This window comes from Echiichthys vipera (assembly GCF_963691815.1).
Source record: "Echiichthys vipera genome assembly, chromosome: 14".
Lineage (NCBI taxonomy): Eukaryota > Metazoa > Chordata > Actinopteri > Perciformes > Trachinidae > Echiichthys > Echiichthys vipera.
The window spans coordinates 7,458,034-7,480,621 of NC_139839.1; the positions used below are offsets into that span (position 1 = coordinate 7,458,034).

General features: G+C 41.3%; 1 protein-coding gene across 1 annotated transcript in view; it reads left to right on the forward strand.

Moving 5' to 3' along the window:
* The window catches only part of larp1 (La ribonucleoprotein 1, translational regulator), a 52,369-nt gene that overhangs the window by 23,992 nt on the left and 5,789 nt on the right, over positions 1–22,588 (forward strand). The window contains exons 4-16 of the mRNA XM_083927032.1: positions 2,984–3,055; positions 7,346–7,517; positions 9,813–9,947; positions 10,425–10,574; positions 13,788–13,950; positions 15,803–15,947; positions 16,665–16,839; positions 17,027–17,208; positions 18,497–18,595; positions 18,796–19,122; positions 21,619–21,742; positions 21,973–22,178; positions 22,340–22,446. Of these exons, the coding sequence (XP_083783158.1) occupies positions 2,984–3,055; positions 7,346–7,517; positions 9,813–9,947; positions 10,425–10,574; positions 13,788–13,950; positions 15,803–15,947; positions 16,665–16,839; positions 17,027–17,208; positions 18,497–18,595; positions 18,796–19,122; positions 21,619–21,742; positions 21,973–22,178; positions 22,340–22,446 (2,057 nt within the window). The remainder of the gene's footprint in view (positions 1–2,983; positions 3,056–7,345; positions 7,518–9,812; positions 9,948–10,424; positions 10,575–13,787; positions 13,951–15,802; positions 15,948–16,664; positions 16,840–17,026; positions 17,209–18,496; positions 18,596–18,795; positions 19,123–21,618; positions 21,743–21,972; positions 22,179–22,339; positions 22,447–22,588) is intronic.

Here is a 22,588-nt window from a genome sequence, read left to right on the forward strand (position 1 = left end):
AATGATTAATTATTTTAAAAGTTTAGGTTTTGTTTAGTTGGTCGGGCAAAAAAAAAAAAGATATTTGAAGATGTCTCCTTGGGCTTTTGATGAAAAGTACCAAAGAGATAAAATGGAAAATGAAAACAATAAATTGCACATGAAAAACCTTGAGGAAAAAGTACGAGAACAAAAGAAGTGGTCTCCACCCTAAACACCTACAAGCTCTACATGCAGTCTAGAGCCGCTCAGCTGTCCTATAGCACCTTTAACCATACATCCAACACACTGACCCCCTTCCTCTTTACTTATTCTTTCATCCCCTACAGCTGTTGGCCTGACAAGGGATGTGTCTAATTTGTGTGGCCTACAGCAGCAGTAGTAGTTGGTGACCCCTCAGGCGTTTTCTATTTCTGATCTCTTGGTGATAGTGTGTCACCAGGAGAGCGACCCTGGTAACCTCCCCTATTTTAGGCAGCCAGGTCTGAGCGAACATGAGGGAGTGCTGCAGCAAAATGTGGGTCACATCATTAGAGACAGGAATAGCCGGTGTCTCCGGTGGCAGAAATCGTAGGTGATGGGGGTGGAGTTCAGAGATGGTGACCAAGGCCTGGGAAGGGATGTCCTTTTTAGGGATCCCCCTTCAATAAACCACCCCTGGATCAGTGCTGCTGCTGCTATTCTTAGGGGACCAGAGTTCACTCTCCACCACGTAACATTTAAAGCTGTAAATCAGTTGCTGAACTCTTTAGATTATGCATGCTGGGAATTAGACACTGTAATTTGACGATGGAGGGGTTTTTTATTGCAGGGTTGTGCTTCACAGTGCAGAGCTGTGGTAAAAGTTCTACATTGATTCTGTGATTTTGAATGATTTCAGCCTTTCTCCTTTTAATTGAGTGCATAAGATTTTTCGTATTCATATTTCTCAGAATATGATATCTCTCTAATCTTGCAGCATAAAACTCTTAAGTAGCATGTTGGTGTGACAGATGTGTCTTTAAAGCACCACAAACGCATACAGTGTGTGTGTTGAGTTGGCAGCCTGGATTTAAGAGATATGCAGTAAATCTTAACAGTAAAAGACACAAAGACAAACGATAAACCTTGCGCAGAGATTCACCAGAAGATGACTTTTGACAATAGTTTTGATAATTGGTTGATAATTAATCAAGTTGAGTTCTGCTTCTCAAACGTGGGGATGGGCTTCTCTGTTTTATAACATTGTAAATTGTATATGTTTGAGTTTGGACAACAGTGTAGATTAAATAAGAGCTTTTATGGTAATTACTTTGCATCTTCTCAAATATGAGAATGTCATCACTTACATACTTCTCTGTGACATATAGGATAGTAAATTTAATTTGAGTTTTGGACTGTTGATTGGAAGAAACAAGACATTTGAAGCTGTAGAAAACATGTATTCCATTTCTCACATTGTATAGACAAATGGGAAGATAATTGGAAGATTGATAATGAAAACACTTATGCAAAGCCTTAGTTTTGAGGAGTAAGCAATTAGTGCATTGACAGCATAAAGCACAACCTAACTGTTATTGTAACAATAGTTTGACAAAGCAAATGGGTAACTTGCAACATTACAATCTTAAGCATGAAATTCTCTCTTACTTTAAGACATTAAAGAGATTCACAGAGTTTCCTCCAGGCCTGTGTCATGGCAGGGTGCGCATTGTGTTCAAATGAACAGCGTTCGACCTGTCTCTGCGGCGACATGTTGAAAGTCATTTGGAGGATGCTCCGTTCCACAGGGATTTCCACTACAGAGACGGGCCAACCACTGTTCATCTGAACACAATGCCCACACTGCCATGACAAAGACCTGGATTAAAATAACCCTTTAAGATAGACTTGGAAATCTGAATTTAACTATGTAAATTATCATCACCTTTTCTGTTTATATAATAAAATGTTGCTTTCTGCACCAACCATTATGATCAATTAAATCATTTAGTGGCAGGCAGCAGGTTTAAGCAGGTAAAACCATGTGTCCACCCATAACAAAGAGCCCCTCTTCCCCCGTGCACATGGCTGTGTTCAGTCCACAGTGTGTGGCTTCAGCTTTTGTTTTTTTGTTGTGTTGTCATCACCCCATTTCGTTGTCTGTTTTGTGTCCACAGTGAAGAAGATTGTCAGTATACTGTTGGTTTCTTATGTTAGTCGGAGGTTTATACTGCAGCCGTGTTCAGCAGTCTTTATCTTTGGCGGTGAAAGTGACCGTAACAGAAGCTTCATCTGTGGCTTCCTGTATCTGAAGTAGAATGAATCAGCATCCCTCTGATCTCAGCAGTACTGTCAACATTTCCTCAGCCGTTACGCCGCGTGTCTTCATCGATTCAGGAAACACACTCGCACCTGAGCTTTAAACACAGTCATCTAATGGCTCATTCCCGCCATTTCACACCTTTCTGTCCTCACTAAAAATAATCTCTTATTCCCATCTGTGCAGAATCCAAAGCAATAACCCACTAAAATGTATGCCTGTCTTCATGTAATGACACAACATTAGCCATTTAGCCGCTGAGATGATATGGGATGTACTTTAGAACCCAGAGGGAGCTTAGTGGACCGTAGACGCAGCAGATGCCTCTTGTTATCCAGAGCTTGTGCTGCATCCATTTGGCATTTTCATTGTGTTTGATGGCAACAGGAAGACGTGTGCCCTTGTGTTTTTGGAGCAGAGCAGCACAACACAGACAAGCTTTTAAAGAGGCAACAATTATGTTGTTTTTTCTTCACCCCTTATAGCACAGAATGACCAAAGCACAGGGCCTTGAAGGATTTGTAAATTCACTTTATGGCCCGAAAAGTCTAAAAACATTTTTAACTCATGTCCATTTTTAACTACTTAGCAGAAGAGCTTTAACGTACAAGACATCTTAGTGTTTTCACTTACACCATGAATGTTTGTGTGTGTGTGTGAGTGTGCGTGTAAACATCATCGTCCACCTCATTGTCTTCTCTGCTCTTCCCTCCCTCTGTTCAGATCGAGGCAGTGACACGGACCGTGTCCTGCCCGCCGACTGTCAGGCAGGTCAAAGACTCATGGAGATGCACTGTAAGTTCAACCTGCAGCCTTTGAAACCTGCAGCTTGCCTACCTACCTGCTTATGATACCAGTAACAAGTAAAAAAAAAAAAAAAAACGAAAAATTCAACTCTACACAAAGAAAAAAACATCAAACAATGTCATCAAGTCAATTGAAGCCTAACAGTCATAGTGAAACTGAAATTTCCTCACTTTCTGTGTAAGGAAACCTCAAACTGCCCGTCGTGCTGACACGTTTGTATTGCACACAGAACGTGGAAGATACTTAGCCTAGCTTGCTTACAGTAGCCCTGCTTAGTCATATCCTGCCCATTCTTATTTCCATTGTTGACCTTTATGTAAAGGCAACATTGGTGCAGTTAAGGTGCATTATACCACCATCAAATCCATACGATATATAGGATATGCTTCATCAACAAGAATAGACACATTTCCCATAAGCCATAATTTGACTTTCTTAATAAAACTAGGCTGGTTACTTTTCTTAAAATATGCAATTATATGTGATTCCATTGTCTTGCAACACACAATCTAAACTTACACAAGCTAGCACTGGCTGTCTCTCTTTCATTGGTCTAGATTGATGATTAAGATGGGACTAAGGGCGCACTCACATTGGGTACTTGTGCCCCCTCTCCCCTCGCGGGCCAGGCCCGTTTTTACTCACACTGCCTGGGCCTCGGCAAATGCTTCTTGCCTGCCTATACGTCATCACGCCGTAACACGTCACACGCATTGATTGACGTCATCGCGATGCCTTGCTTTCTTTACAAATCTTTCCATAGACCTCAGAGTTTTTGTGCGTCTTGTCGACTGTTTTTGAATATTTTCATCGACCAAATCTGCAGTAAACACTCTACTTCCGCATCACCCCAATGTGAACCTGTCGCCGCTATTGTTGTCAGTGCGTGTTCCCTCCTTCTTTTTTTCTATGTCCGAAGAGGCGCACATAATATGACATCAGAACTGGCGTAGGCCCCGTGCTCGTACAAGTGCGCACGCTCGTGCTCGTACATGTGCAAACATGCTTTACAAAAGCCCACCTCTCCCAAATTGTCCGTGGCCGACAAGCGTGCCGCAAATAGGCGCAGTACTGTTGCACTCACACTGGTAAAACGAACTAGACTTTAGCCGTGGAACCTGTTTGGGCCCGGTACGGATGGACAGTGTGAGTGTGCCCTAAGCAACAGAAATTACATCTTTTGACCAAGTGCACTCAAGTCAAAACTAAAGTCAATCATGAGTAGATTTTTTTCCCATTTCACGATACAGCTGTGCAGGTTTTGATATGTTGGTTAGGTGTCTGTCAGCATTTCCATATTCTCCTCTTTTCCAATATTTCCTAAAGCTTGATTTGGGATCATCACATTGCTCCCAACTATATTTTAAGCAGCTTCAGTCAGTTGGATTTCATTTTTTTTTGTCAAATGCTGAAGCCTGCTATCAAACGAGTAACTGCAACACTGTCTGTTTAATCCTCTTTATTTGTCATTCTACAACAGAGTTGAAAGTTGAAGTCCCTTGATGCTGCACAAGAAAAAACACACAAATATATATTTTTTATGGTAGTGTTCAAAGAATAAGCCTTACACACAGAGGAAAGAATCTACTCTGTAGTCTGCCATCACCTAACCTGTTTAAATTTAAAGTTTCAGATAACATCCACCACTATATTTGATGTCAGATCAAAAAAATAACTCTTTTGCAACAGCATTAAAGCAAAAAATAGTTTCTCATGGCAAAATAACATTGCAGAACATGCGTTAGATGCCTAAATGTTTTGTGATTTAAGCTTCTGAATGATTTGATGTTCAGTTTCACACTAAAAGGACATTCATGCTGAGCATTTAGACCAGATCACTGAACCTTCATCTACATTTAGCATTTTTCTTTTTGGCTCTGTGCCCTTTTTAGAGAACAATAATTTCCTTCTGCTACTCTAAAGCCCCTCACAGACCTGCATCTTAAATAAATATGAAGGCAAATCGTAGAAGAGATTCCTCTGATGTCAAATGAGTCTGTAAAAACATTTCATTCCCCTTGCAGTGTGGGTCAGAAGAGGTAAATAAAAACCAGAACATCCTTGTACAACCAAAATAATACTCCTAGCAGCACTTTCTCCATGTTTTCTGGTTTTGAATGTCCAAAAAAACATGACATCAATTAGGAATTAGATGAGTCATCAGTCAGACATTACACGTAGGCAGCAAGATTCACTGTCTTACAAATAATGAAACAGGTGTATCTCAATTACTGTGGCTCTTTTTGTCATTAAAACATAGGCTTTATTTCGGCATGATAGGAAAGATGGAGAAACGCATCACTTCGACAGCTACATGAATTTTGCAGAAACTGTATTATGATAAAAATATAAATAAAGTGCATAAATGTAAAAAATAAAATGCAATCGTAGGTCAGACGGGCAGTTTTATGTAGCCTGAACGGATCCTCCTTTGCCTCTTTAAGTGGCTACTTTCCTCTTAAGAGCATCATGTCATTACACACACTATTAACCCTGGAATCAGCCAAGAGTAATGAGGGCTCAGAAACACTGGCATCCGTATGGATTCTTTCTTTAGTTAGATCTGGAAACGAGCTTCTTCGTCTTTCTAAATTCATTTCTCCACCAGTCGATTCACAATCATTTTCAAACCGGTGTCATTTGTAAAGGTTATAATTTGCACCACTGAACCTGCTGTGCCCCTTTTGCCGTTTGATGTTTGGTGAGACTCGCTGTTAACAATGCTGTTAAGAACTACAGTGCATGTTTGAAGTGGGTGTTTGAGTTCAGCGCGATTAGATTAGTTTGCGTTACGATCCCCGGAAGGCTGAGCATGTCAGGGCGTGTGTTTTTGATAGGATGGTTTTGGGGCTTGAAATGTTTCAAACCTCCAGTTAGTTACTCAACTTGAGCCAGACGCTTTGCATGACTGCTATGCAAACCCCTCAGGAGTGTCAAACTCGTACGTGTGCGTTGCTGATAGCTGAGCTGCCAAAGCAGAGATGAGCGGCTGAATTCTGTTTGATTTGAATTAAGTCGGATATCAGCTCTGTGAGAAAAAGATAACCAGCTAGGGCAATTCATGAATGGTGAACTACCCTGTGTTCGTTACTGAGTGTTAGCTTTTTTGGAGGACTGGTGTTGCTCTGCTGTAGTCAAACAAAAGATGGGGTGAAGAAACATCTGAGCCATACGCAGAGTCAGCCTCATCACAGTTACTTTTACTGTGGCGATGAGGCAGTTGTATTTGTAATTTCAACATGAATGGGTAAAACACTTCTGTCAAACTGTTTGGTACCAATACATGAATGTATTTGCATTCAGATCAGTTTATTCCACAAGCTAGGTTGTTGGGTATGTTGTACTAAAACGTTCTCTCTTCAAATCTACTCATTGGTTTTATTTATTCACTTAACGCTTTTGTTACTGATTATAAATGCTATGTTGGTTTCACAAGTGTCGGTTGAATATATAAACGATATTTGTCTGGTGCTTTGTAAGCTCTGATTATATAAACCACGAAACGTCGGTAAATTACTACAGGACTATTCGCTTAGCTCCGCCCCTCCATTCATTACTGTTGCTAGGCAGAGATTTGCCACTCACAATTTTGGTCTTTGATTTTGCAGAAGTAGACTAAACGGATTCTCATTTCTAGTCGGCTGAAATAACAACTCTTGTATAAGCAGCTTTTATCAGATGTAGCTAGCTAATTCATCGGTAGTTAATTGTGTGAATTGGCTGATAACGTCGTCTCGCGCTGACTCTTTAAATATGCATTTTACAGGCTGCATACGTGATAACATGCTGAGTGAAGCTAAAGTAATATGTCACAGGCAAAAAGTCAAAGTTTATGGTTTTGGAAAAGCTAAAAGAAAATTCGACACCCTTCAAACTCTTTGGATACCAAAGCTCTCTCTTACCACGGCTCCATGCCCACCACTTAGGCATGCTGAGTAATCCAAAGCTTTACATAACTAGCATAGCTCTGTGCCTGCAAGTTACGCTGCTGAGAAGGGACAATCGCTGTTCAGGGGGGGTTTAAGTGAGCAGTCTATTGACCAACGGTAATCTTGTGCATGTGAACCAACAAAGTATTTGGTTTTGAGTCCATGTAAATATGTGAGCATTTAACATGCATCTGTGGCACTAATTTGATGTCCTGTATTACCCCTAAATAGTTTCGTGTGAAGTCCCCAATAACTCTTATCTTGTTTGAGTAGGTCTTCAGTCTTCTTTAGTGGACCGATTTTATTTCTACAGCTCTTTTGTAAATGTCTGAATCGTTCTCCTCTGCAGGCTCCCAAGAAGACGACCGTCAAGAAGGAGTTGAAGGAGCTGAAGGAGAAGAGAGAGAGCAACGAGGAGAGCAAGGAGAACCAGAATGAGAACCAGAAGGCCAAGTCGGACGACTCGGGAGAGGAGAAGAACGGTGACGACGACTCCCAGAAGAACGGGCCGAAGAAAAAAGGTAAATATGGATCAGACGGCAAATTGATGGCTATTCAACAGTAGCACATGCTAAAGTAACATCTAAACAGGCTTGTATGTTTCACCTCGACATCGCTGAATGTATGGACTTGCGTAACCGTTTTATTACTTAGGCACGATAAAAATGAGAAACAGCACGAGGAAACTTATACCAAAAAAAGGATACTTGGGGCCTCTTTCGATACCAAAACAATTCCTTCACTCCAGTTCCCCCAGTTTTTAAAAAATGAACAGCCTGCACACAAAAGACACTGAACGCACACCAACACAGCAGGCAGCCACGCGACTTTCACAAAATGATTCCTCTGAATCTCTGGAATGTGATCGCTCTGGTGGTCATCAGACTTTATTAGTCCTGAAGCAATACTGACATGCAAAATGTGATGTGATGGTGTGTGGAGTTTTTTTAGTTACCAGTCCAGTTAAGCATACACCTTTTTTATATTTTATAATAATATAATCTCAAGTTTAAGTCTGATCTTGCGTCCTCCGGGGATGCACCAGTCAGATCGAACCTGCAGACGTGCTGTAGAGGTGATGAGATCTTCATGTCTCTTCTCTGATTAAACATCAATGAAGAGAACTTTCACAACTCTGATCTCAGCATTGAAGCAAGCAAGCAGAACAAAAAATACTTTTAAAACTCATACTAGGCCGGGCAGATTTAAACCCTAAATTGGCCCTCCACTAATTTTAGACCCGGCAGGATAGACTGTTGTTTGACGCTCAGTTTAAACGTAGAGGAAACTTTAGTGATTGCACAAACCATCAACAATGTCTTGCTGTTTGAGCAGCTCCAAAAACTCTTTTCCCACATTACTGCCATCAAACAATCCATTACTGTGTAAACTATAGTGGCCTTGTTGTGATACCATACATGTATATTACATGTCGTTGTGACTCAGTAGCCACAGTGTAATCTGGGGGTCCATATTCTTCTTCTTCTTTCCGTTTATTCTCCCCCTACCTCCCTCTCTTTCCCTTACCTCCTCAGTCAGCAGATAGACACAGGGCCACGTCACTTAAAACTGCCTCTCATGTCCTCTCTCCCATCGCTTGTGTGTTATCTGTCACACACTCACCCACACAATCCCACAAACAAACACCCCTACAGCCAGATGTTGTTTTAAACAGCAGAGCACGGCCGCCCCCTGCTGGCCGGCTGAGGTACTGCAGCATTCTTTGTGTTGTTCCACCAATGAAGGACTCAGAAGTAAATTATCAAAATTCATCCATAGTTAAAAAAGCAGCTAATCCTCCAGTGTATAGAGGCACAGGTGTATCCCAAAAATCCAGCTGACTGGTGAAAGCAAATATTATTGGTTTCTAAGCATTGATGGTAACGGTTCCCCTGGAGTAATTAGATGGCGACAAAACCCACAGTTAGTATGCTGATGCCATAGCTGTGTGGGAAAACAGTTTAACATATGATTAGTCTCTCTTTATATTTATACACGGGGTATTTGCAAGTCACTAAGCCTTAAAGAGTTTATCAATTAATAAAATGTCTTTCACAAGGCTTACATTTAGTTGTTTTTAAAATGAGTTCGATGTTCTTTTTATATATTCTTAATTTAGCAGAAACATACATTACAAACATTAAAACAGGAGGACTAGGAGATGGTCCCCAATTAAACACAGATGGATTTAATAATACATTTGACATAAAATACATTTTTGTATTTTATGTCAAATAAATTCAAAAATTTGTATTTTGTACAAAATATTTTGTACAATAATGTAAAATTATTGTTACTTTTATCCGAATACTCAATTAATCGATGGAATAATCGCTAGAATACTCTACGGAAAGATTTGAGAGCTGTAGCCTTAGATAGATGTAGTTCATTTAACAGTAAATTTATTGTAGCCCCTTATATGTTTTCTCCAAACATAAGGCGGCAGTCAGTGTTTGTTTTCACAGTGTAACTAGTCAAGTATTTCTCATCACTTGTCTTTGTATAGTTCGTTTTCCAAAAGTGTGTGAGAGATAGCTGTATCCATAAAAAGGTCTGTTGTAGCCAGCCTTAGGTAACAGTTTTTACCTGTAGCCATAAATATTTTTGTATGGCAGCAAAATAAGAGTGTTGGCTTATAAAAAATGCTGAAAATATACAAAGTTTAAATACTATTTCGGCAGAAAAACATTTTTTTACTTAGTCATATTTCCGATACAATATATGGTTTTGAAAGAAAAAGATAAGGTGATTCCTGCACACCTCTCAGAATGACAAAGCGTTTTCTAACCATCGCCTTTCCCCGCTGTTACAAACAGGAAACAAGCAGAAGTGGGTTCCCCTGATGATTGAGGTGAAGTCCGAGGGTCCCAGGGAGCGCTCTGCCTCCAGGAACAACAGCAGACAGAACGAAAACCCCCGTCTGCCTCCCAACGCCAGGAACGACCTCAGGGGTCAGTCAGTTCTCCCTTGTGACAGCAGATTTGAATTCGTTCTGCTGGATGTGTCTGTATTACTGTAGCTGTTGAGACGGCATGAATGACTCAGCAGCAGGATGTGGAGACATCTGTGTGTGTGCTCCTACTAATCTGCTACTTCTGCTTGGATAGCTCAGCTGTTCAAATGTACGGAGTATAAAGAGCTGGGTTTCTTACTCCTGTTTTAAAACATCCTGTGGACAAGTGTTGCAAATGACCGTTTTGCTACAAACACTGAACACAGCTCACCTCTACTGTGATGTCCATATTAAATAACATGAAATCGATCAAATGAAATGTGTTGGCGCGTAAGGGGACGTTTTATCTGATGTAATGCATAAGATTTGAAGTCCAAAGTAACTTTCTTCTGATTAACAAACAGTAATAATTCTGCAAACTCCCATGGGTGGTGATGTGTTTGTGCTGATGGGAAGTCTTTTGGTTTCCCTGCAGACTGGCACAGTCAGAAGTACGAGCGGGAGTGGCGTGACGACCACGACGAGGTGTCCAGCGTGAAGAGCGAGGGAGCGCCATTCCGGGGAGGGTTTAGAGGTCGAGGACGTGGGAGAGGAAGAGGCCGGGGACGAGGCAGAGGAGGGAGAGGTACGTGTGTTATTTGTTCCACCCATAAAAAGACACTCATTGAAACACAACTATCAACTAAAAATACAACTTTACCACTTTTCTGTCCTCAAAAAATGTTTCAAAAATAGAATATCCTTTTCGTGGCCTTTATGTGGTAGAAGATTTCACCACTTTGTGCGTGTGTGTGACCACCATACCCATTTTTTACTACCATTCAAGTTACTTACCAGTATAACAAATGTGCAAGAAATGTCATTGTGATGTTCAAAATTAAAAATAGAAGACAAACTGAAACGCAAGATAAAAAGGCAGTAAGCTCATATACACACAATCTTAATAGTAAGGCTATTTTAACACAACAATAAAATAAAATCTTCCATGTAGTTTGGAGATGTACTGTATGGGCCAGACTTAACCTGCAGACGTGCTGTAGAGGTGATGAGATCTTCATGTCTCTTCTCTGAATAAACATCTGTGAAGAGAACTTTCACAACTCTGATCTCAGCACTGAAGCAAAAATACAAAAATAACTTAAACCGATATAAACACTGACAATGAAAGACAAATGTGCTTGCTAAACGCAGAAACGTCAATACACTATCGATAACAGCCAAACTACACAGGCTGTGTATGGGATGCCCGCGGCAGAGTACATCCATTATATACATATGGACTTGTACTTATAAATGGTAAATGGACTTGTACTTATAAACTTCTGACTACTAAAGGCGCTTTCACAGTGTTTGTCACATTCACCCGTTCACACAGACATTCACACTGATGGCAGTGGACATGTACAGACCATCTAATCTAACCATTCACACCACATTCACACACCCATGCGCAGCAGGGGGATCAATTTGGGGTTCAGTGTCTTGCCCAAGGACACTTTGACATGTTGACTGGGGGAGGTGGGGATTGAACCATCAATCTCTCGAATGGAGGACGACCCACTCTGTCACTGAGCCACAGTCGCCCCCACATAGGCCACAGAGCTCTATTTTAAGGTTTCGGCGTGTCTACTTTTCTCTACGTAGCCCTGCAACAGGCAAACACTTAATAGAACTGTGTAAAAAAACAAATGCAATCTTTTATAAAAATGATTAATGAATATGCTTCATTGTACCAGAGGGCAATGTGAGGCAGAGCAGCTTCCAAACCTGAGGAGCCAACTGTATTAAAACTCAATGGCCCCCAGGGAAGCTGGCAGCAGCCACATGCTGCTGATGAAGTCAGTGCAGGAGGTAAAAGAAACAAAACAGCTGCGCATGCCTGTGTATGCTGCGCGTCCGTTCCACATGTTGCCTGTAAGTTGTATTCCTTGACAACGCACTCATAAACAATCACATCGCAGAACTTTAGAAACACATTCCACAGACCTGAATAAGCACAGCAGGGTTGGTTGGGTAGTTAAGCGCACGACACATTATTGTTTTGGTGTCAAAAGGCGGGTAGATGGATGGAACAGCACACAAGGGTGAGGCTACTTTAAGTATTATGTGATATTAACTCTGCCTAAAACCTGTGCCAAAGATGGGAAATGCCATGAACTTTAGTTCACTTGAAGCACCACCCCCTAAGGTCGTTTCCAATAAAGCCTTACATAGAGAATTAGACCCGTCCCCTGGAACAAGCAGCGAGCCACCCAGAGAAACTCCTCACAGCAGCAAACCTGTGATACGCCTCACATGCTTTTTTACTGGAAAAGACATTGTCGAAACAAGTTGTTGTTTAGTATTTATGTAGAGTAACTACTGTGCAGCCAGTGCGCAGTGACTTCCCTGGATTAAACAAACAAGAGATAACATGTCAATAAACTATATTGATAGGAGTCAGGCTAGCTGTTTCCTCCTGCTCTCAGTCTTTATGCTCACCTAAGTGTATCAACTGCAGACTATAGCTTCTTATTTATCGTACAGACCTCTGAGTGGTAGTAAACTCCTTTTAGATATTCTCCATCCCCTTCTTGCTACAAGAAAGAAAGAAAAAAAAAAAGCGTGACTTTGCTCCACAAAATGGAGCATGTTTTACAAAGTAGTGTCCCGCCAACCTTTGTGTTTTGTGTAGTTTTGGTTGGGATTGGGCTGACTCTGCTCTCAAACCGGGTGGATGGTGACCCTAAACTGGCCCCACTGAGGCTACAGTGAAAACAAAAAAGTGCAATAACAACCAGTAAGTGTTGGAATGAGGAAAAGGCCTGTTAGATCCAGCAGGAGAAGCAGATTTCCCCGAAGGTCTGTTGGTTTTGGCAGAATTCTCACTCTCTCTCCCTCTCTCCCTCTCCTCCACTCTTTTCATACACATTGTCTTTTCTTACTGTCCCCCCTCTTCTCTCCCTTTTTCCACTCTCTCTCTCCTCTTGCCTTACTCCACCAAGACTGAGGTAGACAAATCCCTGCTACCTTTGTTTATATTTAATAAGTGGAAAGAAAAGTGAAAAAACAGAGTGATCCTCTGTTTAGTCCAGGTTTACATCCCTCCTGTCTCCTCGAGGACACGTTGTTGACTTTCAGCAGCACTGAAGAAACGGTCAGACTTAATGCTGAGCAGATGATATTTGTGTCTTTGTGTATTTGCGTATTTACTCGGCTCTTGCATGTGTGTGTTTTCACATTGTCTTAATATCATTTTATGATATTTTTAGATATTTCAAACATTTCCTTTTACTGTCTCGACTGAAACACAAGCATCATACAGGAGACTTATTTAAATCCTTATACTTAAAATTTTTATTTTAGTACACATGTTATATTCTGCTGTGCTTCTAAAAGAGCAGCTTGATTTCAGTTTGAATTCGGTCTCTCGCTCCTGTAGTCTCTCCCTCAAATTTTCTCAAATTTGAATTCAAACTGAATTTTGCAATATTGGCTCCTTTTTTCTCTGGTTGTACAAAGCTTAATAATTCTGGATAATTTACTTAGTTAGAACTTAATCCAAAATGGTACTGTCTGGCTATAATAAACCCAACAGTGGTATAATTTAGCAACGTGATATTAACTCTTGAGTCTAGCAGCAGAACAAAACAAGATTCATGAGTCGAGACCAGGATGATCAGAAAACGGGCAACTGTTAAAACACACGATCTTTACAGCATTGAAACATTCTGTGGTGTCATGTGTTGTCCAAAAGTTTTAGTTTATGTTGTATTTTCACTTGAGTAGACAACATGCAGTGAAGGAGTTTGAATTTGATGACATGATCTAAATCTCTGATTGTCTCTTTCCCGTCAAGGCCACTATGACTACCACTACGGCTACAAGTCCTACGATATGAAAGACGGACCCTATGCCCAGAAGTTTGGCAACACGGTGACCTACTACTACGACAACATGAGCAGCAACGACCTTTACTCCGTCGACCAGGACCTGCTGAAGGACTACATCAAGAGGCAGATGTAAGTTTACAGGAACAGAATATCTTTAGTGTCATTGTACAAGAACAGCAAGATCAAGATGGCAACCTTTGCACTGATGCTATACTACGCTTAATAAGTAAATATATAAGGTAAAAAGAATAAGGTGTAGCAATAGTGGCAGTAAAGTTTTAAGCCTATAAACAGTAACCCAGCAGGAATTAAATATTGCAAATAGCTGAAATGAGACAAGGGTAGTGCTAAAACCCCAAACATGATGAAAAATACAAGTTTTTTTTTATAGCAGTGGCTGTTTTTCCAAGTGTCTGCAAACCTGCACCACAGATAGTCAGATCTAACCTGCAGACGTGCTGTAGAAGTGATGAGATCTTCATGTCTCTTCTCTGAATAAACATCAATGAAGAGAACTTTCACAACTCTGATCTCAGCATTGAAGCAAGTGCAGCTCTTTAAAAGTCCTGAAATCAGAACCGTCAACGCGGCCTTTAGAAGGTATTAAGAAGTCTTAAACTGAAATGACAGAGGTTTTGAATAGTCCTTTCTTGCCTGCTGTAGGCAGCAACGTTGGCCGTGAAATGTTTTGCTATAATAGAGAGGTAGCTCTGCTGAGCTCTGCCGTGAATTCGTCTGGAATGACTATGAAAAAGGTTATAATTTTCATTATACAAGGTCTTAATCTGGTGAACGCTGCAGAAGAAAGTGATGCACGGGTCAGGGTGTTTTTATACCCACACCCAGCCGACCGGTTGTGAGAGCCACTGCACGGCCCGCAAAAATATGCATTAATAAACCACCCAACCGGCATACTACCAAATATATGCAATAAAGGTATGTTTGCTTTAGTGAGAGACAGTAAGGGGAATGTAAGGTGGACTATTGCACGCAATGTTTCTGAAAGCTCTTAATAACTAACCCAGAATGCTGCTTTGTCACCGTTTGACCTGCCAGGGCCGGCCGTGCATCACTGTTAGAAACCCTGTGAAATGGACCATATCATACCAAAATATGATGAAAGCAAAAAATATATATTTTCGGTTCAAAAGGTCTTATTCGGCTGCCATAAATGTTAAGATGCTATGCTGATGTGATCCAACAATGTTAGAATAAATACATCTATACTCTCTTCTTCTTGCTACATGTTACAGAAGCAAGAGTTTAGTTGACACCCCGAAATAATCACATTATTTAGTTAAGCAAAATTGATCAGGCCTGTCGAACACAGGTGGCTTTCTCTGGGTTGTTCACATAACAGAATAAGTTGGGACAGATGGTAGAGCCTTTTTAGAAACGAGAATCGCTTCTGTGTATATAATTAATCAGCTTTTTTATATATATATATATATATATATATATACACACACACACACACACACACACACACACACACACACACACACACACACACACACACACACACACAATGCAAATAGCAGTGCTGTAAACGTCTGCCTCTCCCTGAACATCAGGCTTGCAGTGAAAGTTTGGCAGATGAAGACACTTCACTGTGTGTTGAGACAGTAGTTGTTTTGGCACCTAACTGAAGGAGTGTAACAGTTTCCTTGTGTGCACTCAATGCCCCCTTCAGTCTAAATCTGTATCATGTTACTCAGAGACTTTGAAACCCTGTAAAATACTCTGGTTTTGATTAGTGGTTCCCAGGAAGGTATTTGGTACAATGTGGCACACTTAAAAAAAGCAATGCCTCATTAATGCGGCCCCGTGTGGTCTCTTCCGTCAGCTGGATGGATTTTCTTTGGTCTTAAATGTATTTGTTTTTCTCTCACTTGGATCTTTTGCTCCCATTTTACAGGAAATGCAGGAAAAGTTGTGAGGAAGCAGCTGATTTGTTTCCCTGTTTCTCTGCCCTCTGTAGCGAGTACTACTTCAGCCTGGACAACCTGGAGCGTGACTTCTTCCTGCGGAGGAAGATGGACCAGGAGGGCTTCCTGCCCATCGGACTCGTCGCCAGTTTCCACAGAGTGCAGGCCCTCACCACAGACGTCAATCTCATCATGGAAGTAAGCACGTTTGAAAGTGACGAGTGAACTTTCAGAAAGATAATCTGAGATGATAATGTGGTTAGCAGAGTCAAAACTGCTTTTAAACACTGTCAGAACTGTGTAATACCCTAAGTTAACTGATTTCAAGACTTTGAGGAATCGAAGTGATGAGACACACAAATCACGTCGTGGCACACAATTAAAGGACTTGTGATCATTTTAAGAACAAGGTGTGCGACATTGGCTAAGATTCCGGTAAAACGCGTATAAATTCAGAAAGGTTGCAGGGAAAAGTTGTCAAAAGGTAAAAACTGAGGAGAAAGAAAATGGTCTGATGGCAGAAAACTGAGTCAAATGAAAGTCAAATGAACTATTCCTTCATTTACAATAATGCAAATGTCAGACCTCGGTCCAGTCCTAGGGAAACTGGTGTGGTTCGTTTGTGGTGTGACAGCAAAGCTGATCAACCACAGCCCTGTGTGATAGTCAATGTCTCATTTTAAAACCACAACTTTGTCTTTGCACTTTTTAAAGTTGCTTTAAAAAGGTAAGCTCTCTCATTTTAAGCTCTGCCTAAAAAATGCTGTCTCGAGTAGAAAACACCCAAAGTCATTTTTTCCCTGATACATAAACACATAACTTTGTGTCCTTTGACATTCGGTGATCCTTTATGCAGAAGTGGAACTACACGTCTGTTAATGCACAGACTAACTGAGCCGTCTTGTCTCCTGTCAGGCTCTGAAGGACAGTAAGGAAGTGGAAATAATCGACATGAAGATTCGTCGGAAGGTGGACCCAGAGAAGTGGCCTCTGCCGGGGCTGGCCATGCTCAATCAACCCCACACCGATTTCTCCCAGCTCATCAACTGCCCCGAGTTCGTCCCGAGGCAGATGCCCGAGGAGCCGAGAGGTGAACAGTCTGATCTGCCGTTAATGAAACTGAAATGTGAACACGAGAAGGAATCAAGTGTACTTTTTCTTGATTCTGCCTGACATGCCCATCCTCACCATAACTTTCACAGGAAACAGAATTTGCAACATCTTTGCTTCAAGTTATCCTATAAAATGTTCTCTGTGACCTTCTGCGTCTGCTGCAGGCTCTCCCAGGGCCTCCACACCGGTGAAGCAACGCAGCAAGACTGAACTAGACACCTCCAACCTCAAGACGATGCCCAAAGGCCTCTCCGCCAGCCTCCCCGACCTGGACTCCGAGTGCTGGATAGAGGTCAAGAAGAGGCCCAGACCCTCCCCAGCCAGACCCAAGGGCAGCGCAGAGAAGGTGAAATTCATGATCGCTCACCCGTATGATCATAAGATGTTTTCCATTCAGTGTTTTTATGAACCACACACCAGCAGATATGTGTCACTTTAAAGTCAGAGAAAAGTGCTTATACACTCCTTAAATAATATAGCGATGACTTTATCATTGAATTTTTAAATTGAGTCACAGAAACTAAATGGATCCCCCCCCAAAAAAACCTTTCTCCTAATTTTATTTTCACGATAATTAGTGCTGAAACTATAAGTGTATTAATCATTTATTTGTGATTTTATTTTATATTTGTGCAAACTGAATTGTAATAATAATCAATTTGGACATGCGCTTTATGTGCTAATTGTATTTTTGGCTTTTCTGCCATGACTAGATGATTAATGGTAAACCGTTGATTTATCGACAATAAAAAATAATCTAAAAACAATACACATTTATGTATTCTATAAAAATAGTGCAAATAGTAATGCAGTTACCAAATGTCAAAAGTAGCAATAAAGTTGTATCATTATAAACAGCAACCCGGCAGGATTGATATAGTGCAATATTACAAGGGTAGCGCTAAAACCCCGAACACGGTGACGAATACAAGTGTTTGTTTTAGGTTAGATCTGATGGGTTTGCAGTCAGATCTAACCTGCAGACGTGCTGTAGAAGTGATGAGATCTTCATGTCTCTTCTCTGAATAAACATCAATGAAGAGAACTTTCACAACTCTGATCTCAGCATTGAAGCAAGTGCAGCTCTTTAAAAGTCCTGAAATCAGAACCTTCAACACCTTTAGACGGTATTAAGAAGTCTTCAACTGAAATGACAGAGGTTTTGAATATTTTTTCTAGCCTGCTGTATGCATCAACGATTCAGCAACAATTACTGTATTAATTGTTTAGTTGTGAATTTTGTTTTATATTTGCGTAAACTGAATAGTATATTAAATATACTATTTGTACTTGGGCTTTTCTGCCATGACTAGATGATTAATCGTAAACATAGTTGATTAATCAACAATGTAAATAATCTACAAACAATACACATTTATGGCGACAAGTAACCATCAAGCTCATGGTGAATTTCATCTTCCTAGCCACATGTCTTTTGTTTTATTATAATATTTACAGTGAACATGTTTTTTAGCCATTTCATGCATTTCTTTGCACAGTGAAACTACTGTCCTCATCTTATACTTAACTTGTCATGCTGGGATCATTCCTCCATCCTTTTTTCATACCCCCTATCTCCTCCCTCCTCTCCTCCTTCCTCATGCCATGTTTCTGGTGTTGGTTGACTGATGCAGGCCCCCTCATTGCAGCAGCAGAAGGAAAAGGACGACTCGACTCGCTCCCCGGTGCCTCAGACTGGCTCCTCGCCCTCGCCTGCTACCACAGGAAATAAGGTGAGAAAGGGAACGGGGCTATATGAAAAAAACTATTTAAACATACTTTTATTCATCCGTGAACAAACTGTTGCCCTTCCAAGTATTTCTATGTTCTGTTTTTAGAGCCACAACATCAAAAAGTGAACATATATCACATAATCAGCCAACACCTTCTGATAATTTCTTCCTTTTTAATTTTCATTTCTATCTCTGATCAGGACGGAGCAGAGCAGGACGAACCAGAGGAGCTCGACTTCATGTTCGACGAAGAGATGGAGCAGATGGACGGACGGCGCAACACCTTCACCGACTGGTCGGACGAAGAGACGGACGGCGAGATCGACGACCACGACGTCAACAAGATCTTGATCGTGACGCAGACGCCGCCCTACCTGAGGAAGCACCCAGGGGGCGACCGCACGGGACACCACACATCTCGCGCCAAGCTGTCCAGCGAGCTGGTCAAAGTGATCAACGACGGGCTCTTCTACTACGAGCAGGACCTGTGGGACGACACGTACGAGCCCGAGTACGCCACCATCAAGGTGAGGTCATTTTTCACGGTTGACCTATAAATGGTTATTCACAATCAAGGTGAGGGCATTCTGTTTGATTCTATTGTTGCTGCTAATCTTCATAATGGGAACAGTGGGTCCAAAACTGTCACAAAGATCATTGGGAAATTGGAAAGCTGGACAAACAGCTGCCTACATTCATGTTTGAAGAGACAGATGGAAATATGAATGAATGACTTTTTTTATTTGCATGTCAGGCTGTTTAAAAGATCCCTTCCACATGGATTACAGGACGCACAGCTTGTATGAGACAAGGGTAGTGCTAAAACCCCAAACATGGTGACAAATACAAGAGGGTTTTTTTTAGCAGTGGCTGTTTTTCCAAGAGTCTGTCTGTGGTGCAATGTTTGCAGACGTGCTGTAGAAGTGATGAGATCTTCATGTCTCTTCTCTGAATAAACATCAATGAAGAGAACTTTCACAACTCTGATTTCAGCATTGAAGCAAGTGCAGCTCTGTAAAAGTCTTGAAATCAGAACCTTCAACAAGGCCTTTAGAAGGTATTAAGAAGTCTTAAACTGAATTGTCAAATAGGTTTTTTATTGACTTCTATACGCAGCAACTTTGGCTGCAAAATGTTGTTGTTAGTTTTTCTACAGTAGAGAGGTAGTTTTCCAAAGCAGTTTTTGCTCAAATGCCATGTGTATATATTTCAACACAAGGTAGTGCAGTGTCGAGTGTGAAGTCTGATTGTTTGAGTGGTTCCTGAGAAAGCTGCCATCAGTGTTTTCAGGGGCTCTGAACGGACACGTCCAGCGACAACACTGCAAGCAGCAATACCAGGAGCCACGTAATCAGCCTGATCGGAACGGGCGCTACACTAGTGATCTGAGTGACAATACAAAGAAAAATGCATTTCAGCAGATCCTCTGTAATGCCAACATCATGTCAAAATGTAACAATAAGACACCACATCTCAGCCCGACACAAATCTTTTCCTTTTAGGAAAATCCCCCTGAATTTTCAGAACTAAACTCAGTTTTTATTTAACATTTGTTTTTTATGTTTCTAAGTTTTGGCTTATTCCAAATCTTATTGGCCTTATTTCTGTAAACACCTGAAAACAAAATCTAGATTTTTTTTTCTTCAAAATGATTAGCGATATCCAGTCACGGTTAAACATGCATGGTGTTTTGGAAAAATCAACTTTAAAGCAATTTTTGCCTAGATTTTATGTCCCAATCCACCAAAAGATGTGTGTTTTTGATTCAAGGGGACATTTACTGTAGATGGTCTACTTTTAAACATGAAAGTTCAAATCTAAATTATGCAGAAATGTGCTGTAAACAGTTAGTTTGAAATGAATTTTGTATTATTAAGGATTCTAGTTCATAAAAATCAAACTAAACAGATAAATTGCAGAACAAAAAACATGAACTATGAGCCCTCACCATTGATTGACTCCAATGACCCCCGATGATCTCTTGGTGTCATTGGAGAGTTTTGATCCACCTGGAAACATGTCAACACAATCGCACACAACACAAGCGGGCAGTGATAGATAACTCAAGTCAGGCTCTTCTGACAGCTTCCATGTTGCATCATTGTCAGATTGGAGGTGTTTCTGCCCAAAACCAGATAACAAGTAGATTTAGAGCTGTTTCTGGATATGGAAACCCAACACAGAACAGAAAGTTTTTTTGTTTTGGTTTGGTTTTGTTGTCATTGCTGCCCATTGTAGCATTGTTGGACTCATTGTGGGACCTTCACGTGCTCGACCGCACACATCCAGCTGCGTGTGGAACAGAGGACGCTTGTTTATAAATACAACCCCGCACACGAGGCCTTGGCCTGAGGGGTCGAGCTGCAGGGGGGAGACAAAGATGGACGCTCAAAGATCTGAGGATACTTGGTGGAATGACGGGGCAAGTGTGAGTGTGAGAATAATCAAAAATCAAACACTGGTACAGGAGGCTGGTTGTGTGTTTGTAGATTGAATATTTTAAATTGAACTTCTGTAGGAGGAGGAGCAGCAACAGTTTTGTTATTATGATGTGTTCACTGGTGGGAAATTCAGGGTTTTGTGTGTGGATGTAACTCAGTCGGTTGGTACTCCTGTCCTGGACAGTTAAGAGGCGTCAGCATGAAGGTGAAAAGAGTTATTTTGGCGGCCATGTTTTGCTGCTGCATCTCAATCTGCAGAATACTGCAGATAAGGTTGGTTATGATCCATGCGTTCCTTAATATCCACCGTTATCTTTTATTATTTATTTACTCATCTATTTTGTGAAAGAGCTGGAGTTTGTGTGTTTTTTATTGCAAGATTTGTTTTGTCTGAAAATCTGTAAAATCTTTGGGTGCTGGGCTTCCCATTTGGCACATTTCAGTATGTGTATCTAAACTCTTTTTACCCCTCCTTGCGAAGGCATTTTTTTAAATATAATTTTGCCAAAATAAGCTGATTACTAGTTATAGGAAGAAAAAGTTGTCATCATATTAACATCTGTTTTTTTCTCCGTTTAACAGCAAGAGGTGGAGAACTTCAAGAAGGTCCACTTGATCACCCGTGAAGAGTTTGACTGCCTGACGCCTGAACCCCCTGTCGACCCCAACCAGGAAGTCCCTCCAGGCCCCCCAAAACCGCAGCAGAGTAAGGACAAGAAAAAAACACATAAAACAGATGCACATGATGTACTTAACTAATCACTCCTTGTATTCACTTGGAATACACAGACAGTTTGAATCCAAGGTAAAGCTTTAGAGCCTTTGGGGCATAGAAACGAAGATAAAGCGCACTTCTGATACAAAAAGAAGTATTTTTTTCTGAACTTGAACAAATGTTACTTATTCAAATTCAAACCTCTTCCCTCACGTCTTCAGTCCCCACAGACGCTTTGGCGAACAAACTCTTCGGTGCCCCCGAGCCCTCCTCAATAGCTCGCTCGCTCCCGACTACCGTGCCTGACTCACCCAACTACCGCAGTGCCCGGACGCCCCGCACGCCTCGCACACCTCACCGGAAGGACCAGACCATGACGCCGCGCTTTTACCCAGTGGTGAAGGAAAGTCGACCTGTAGACGCCAAGGTAAGATGGCTTCCCTGTGAGGGTGATATTAGGCTTATTTGAGTGGTAAAGTGCCAATTTGATGGTCCAAATATCCGTTTTAGAGGACTTTTGGGATACAGGACCCACAGTGACTGAACATTTTCAGACTAAACATGCCAGTTATTGCTGTAATCTTTCAGACGCCCAGGAAGAGGAAGACCAGACACAGCTCCAACCCGCCCATGGAGTGTCACGTCGGCTGGGTGATGGACTCAAGAGAGCACCGATCCCGTACCGCCTCAGTCAGGTAAGAATCACCACTCTGAACTCTTTCTTTGGATTAGAGGTGTTTTTTAAATTTTTACCGTCTCGATAGCAATTCTGAAACCTGGGTAAAACCAAGGGCTTCTTTTCCTTTTAAGAATGTAAAGTGAAACGGCAGAAATGGA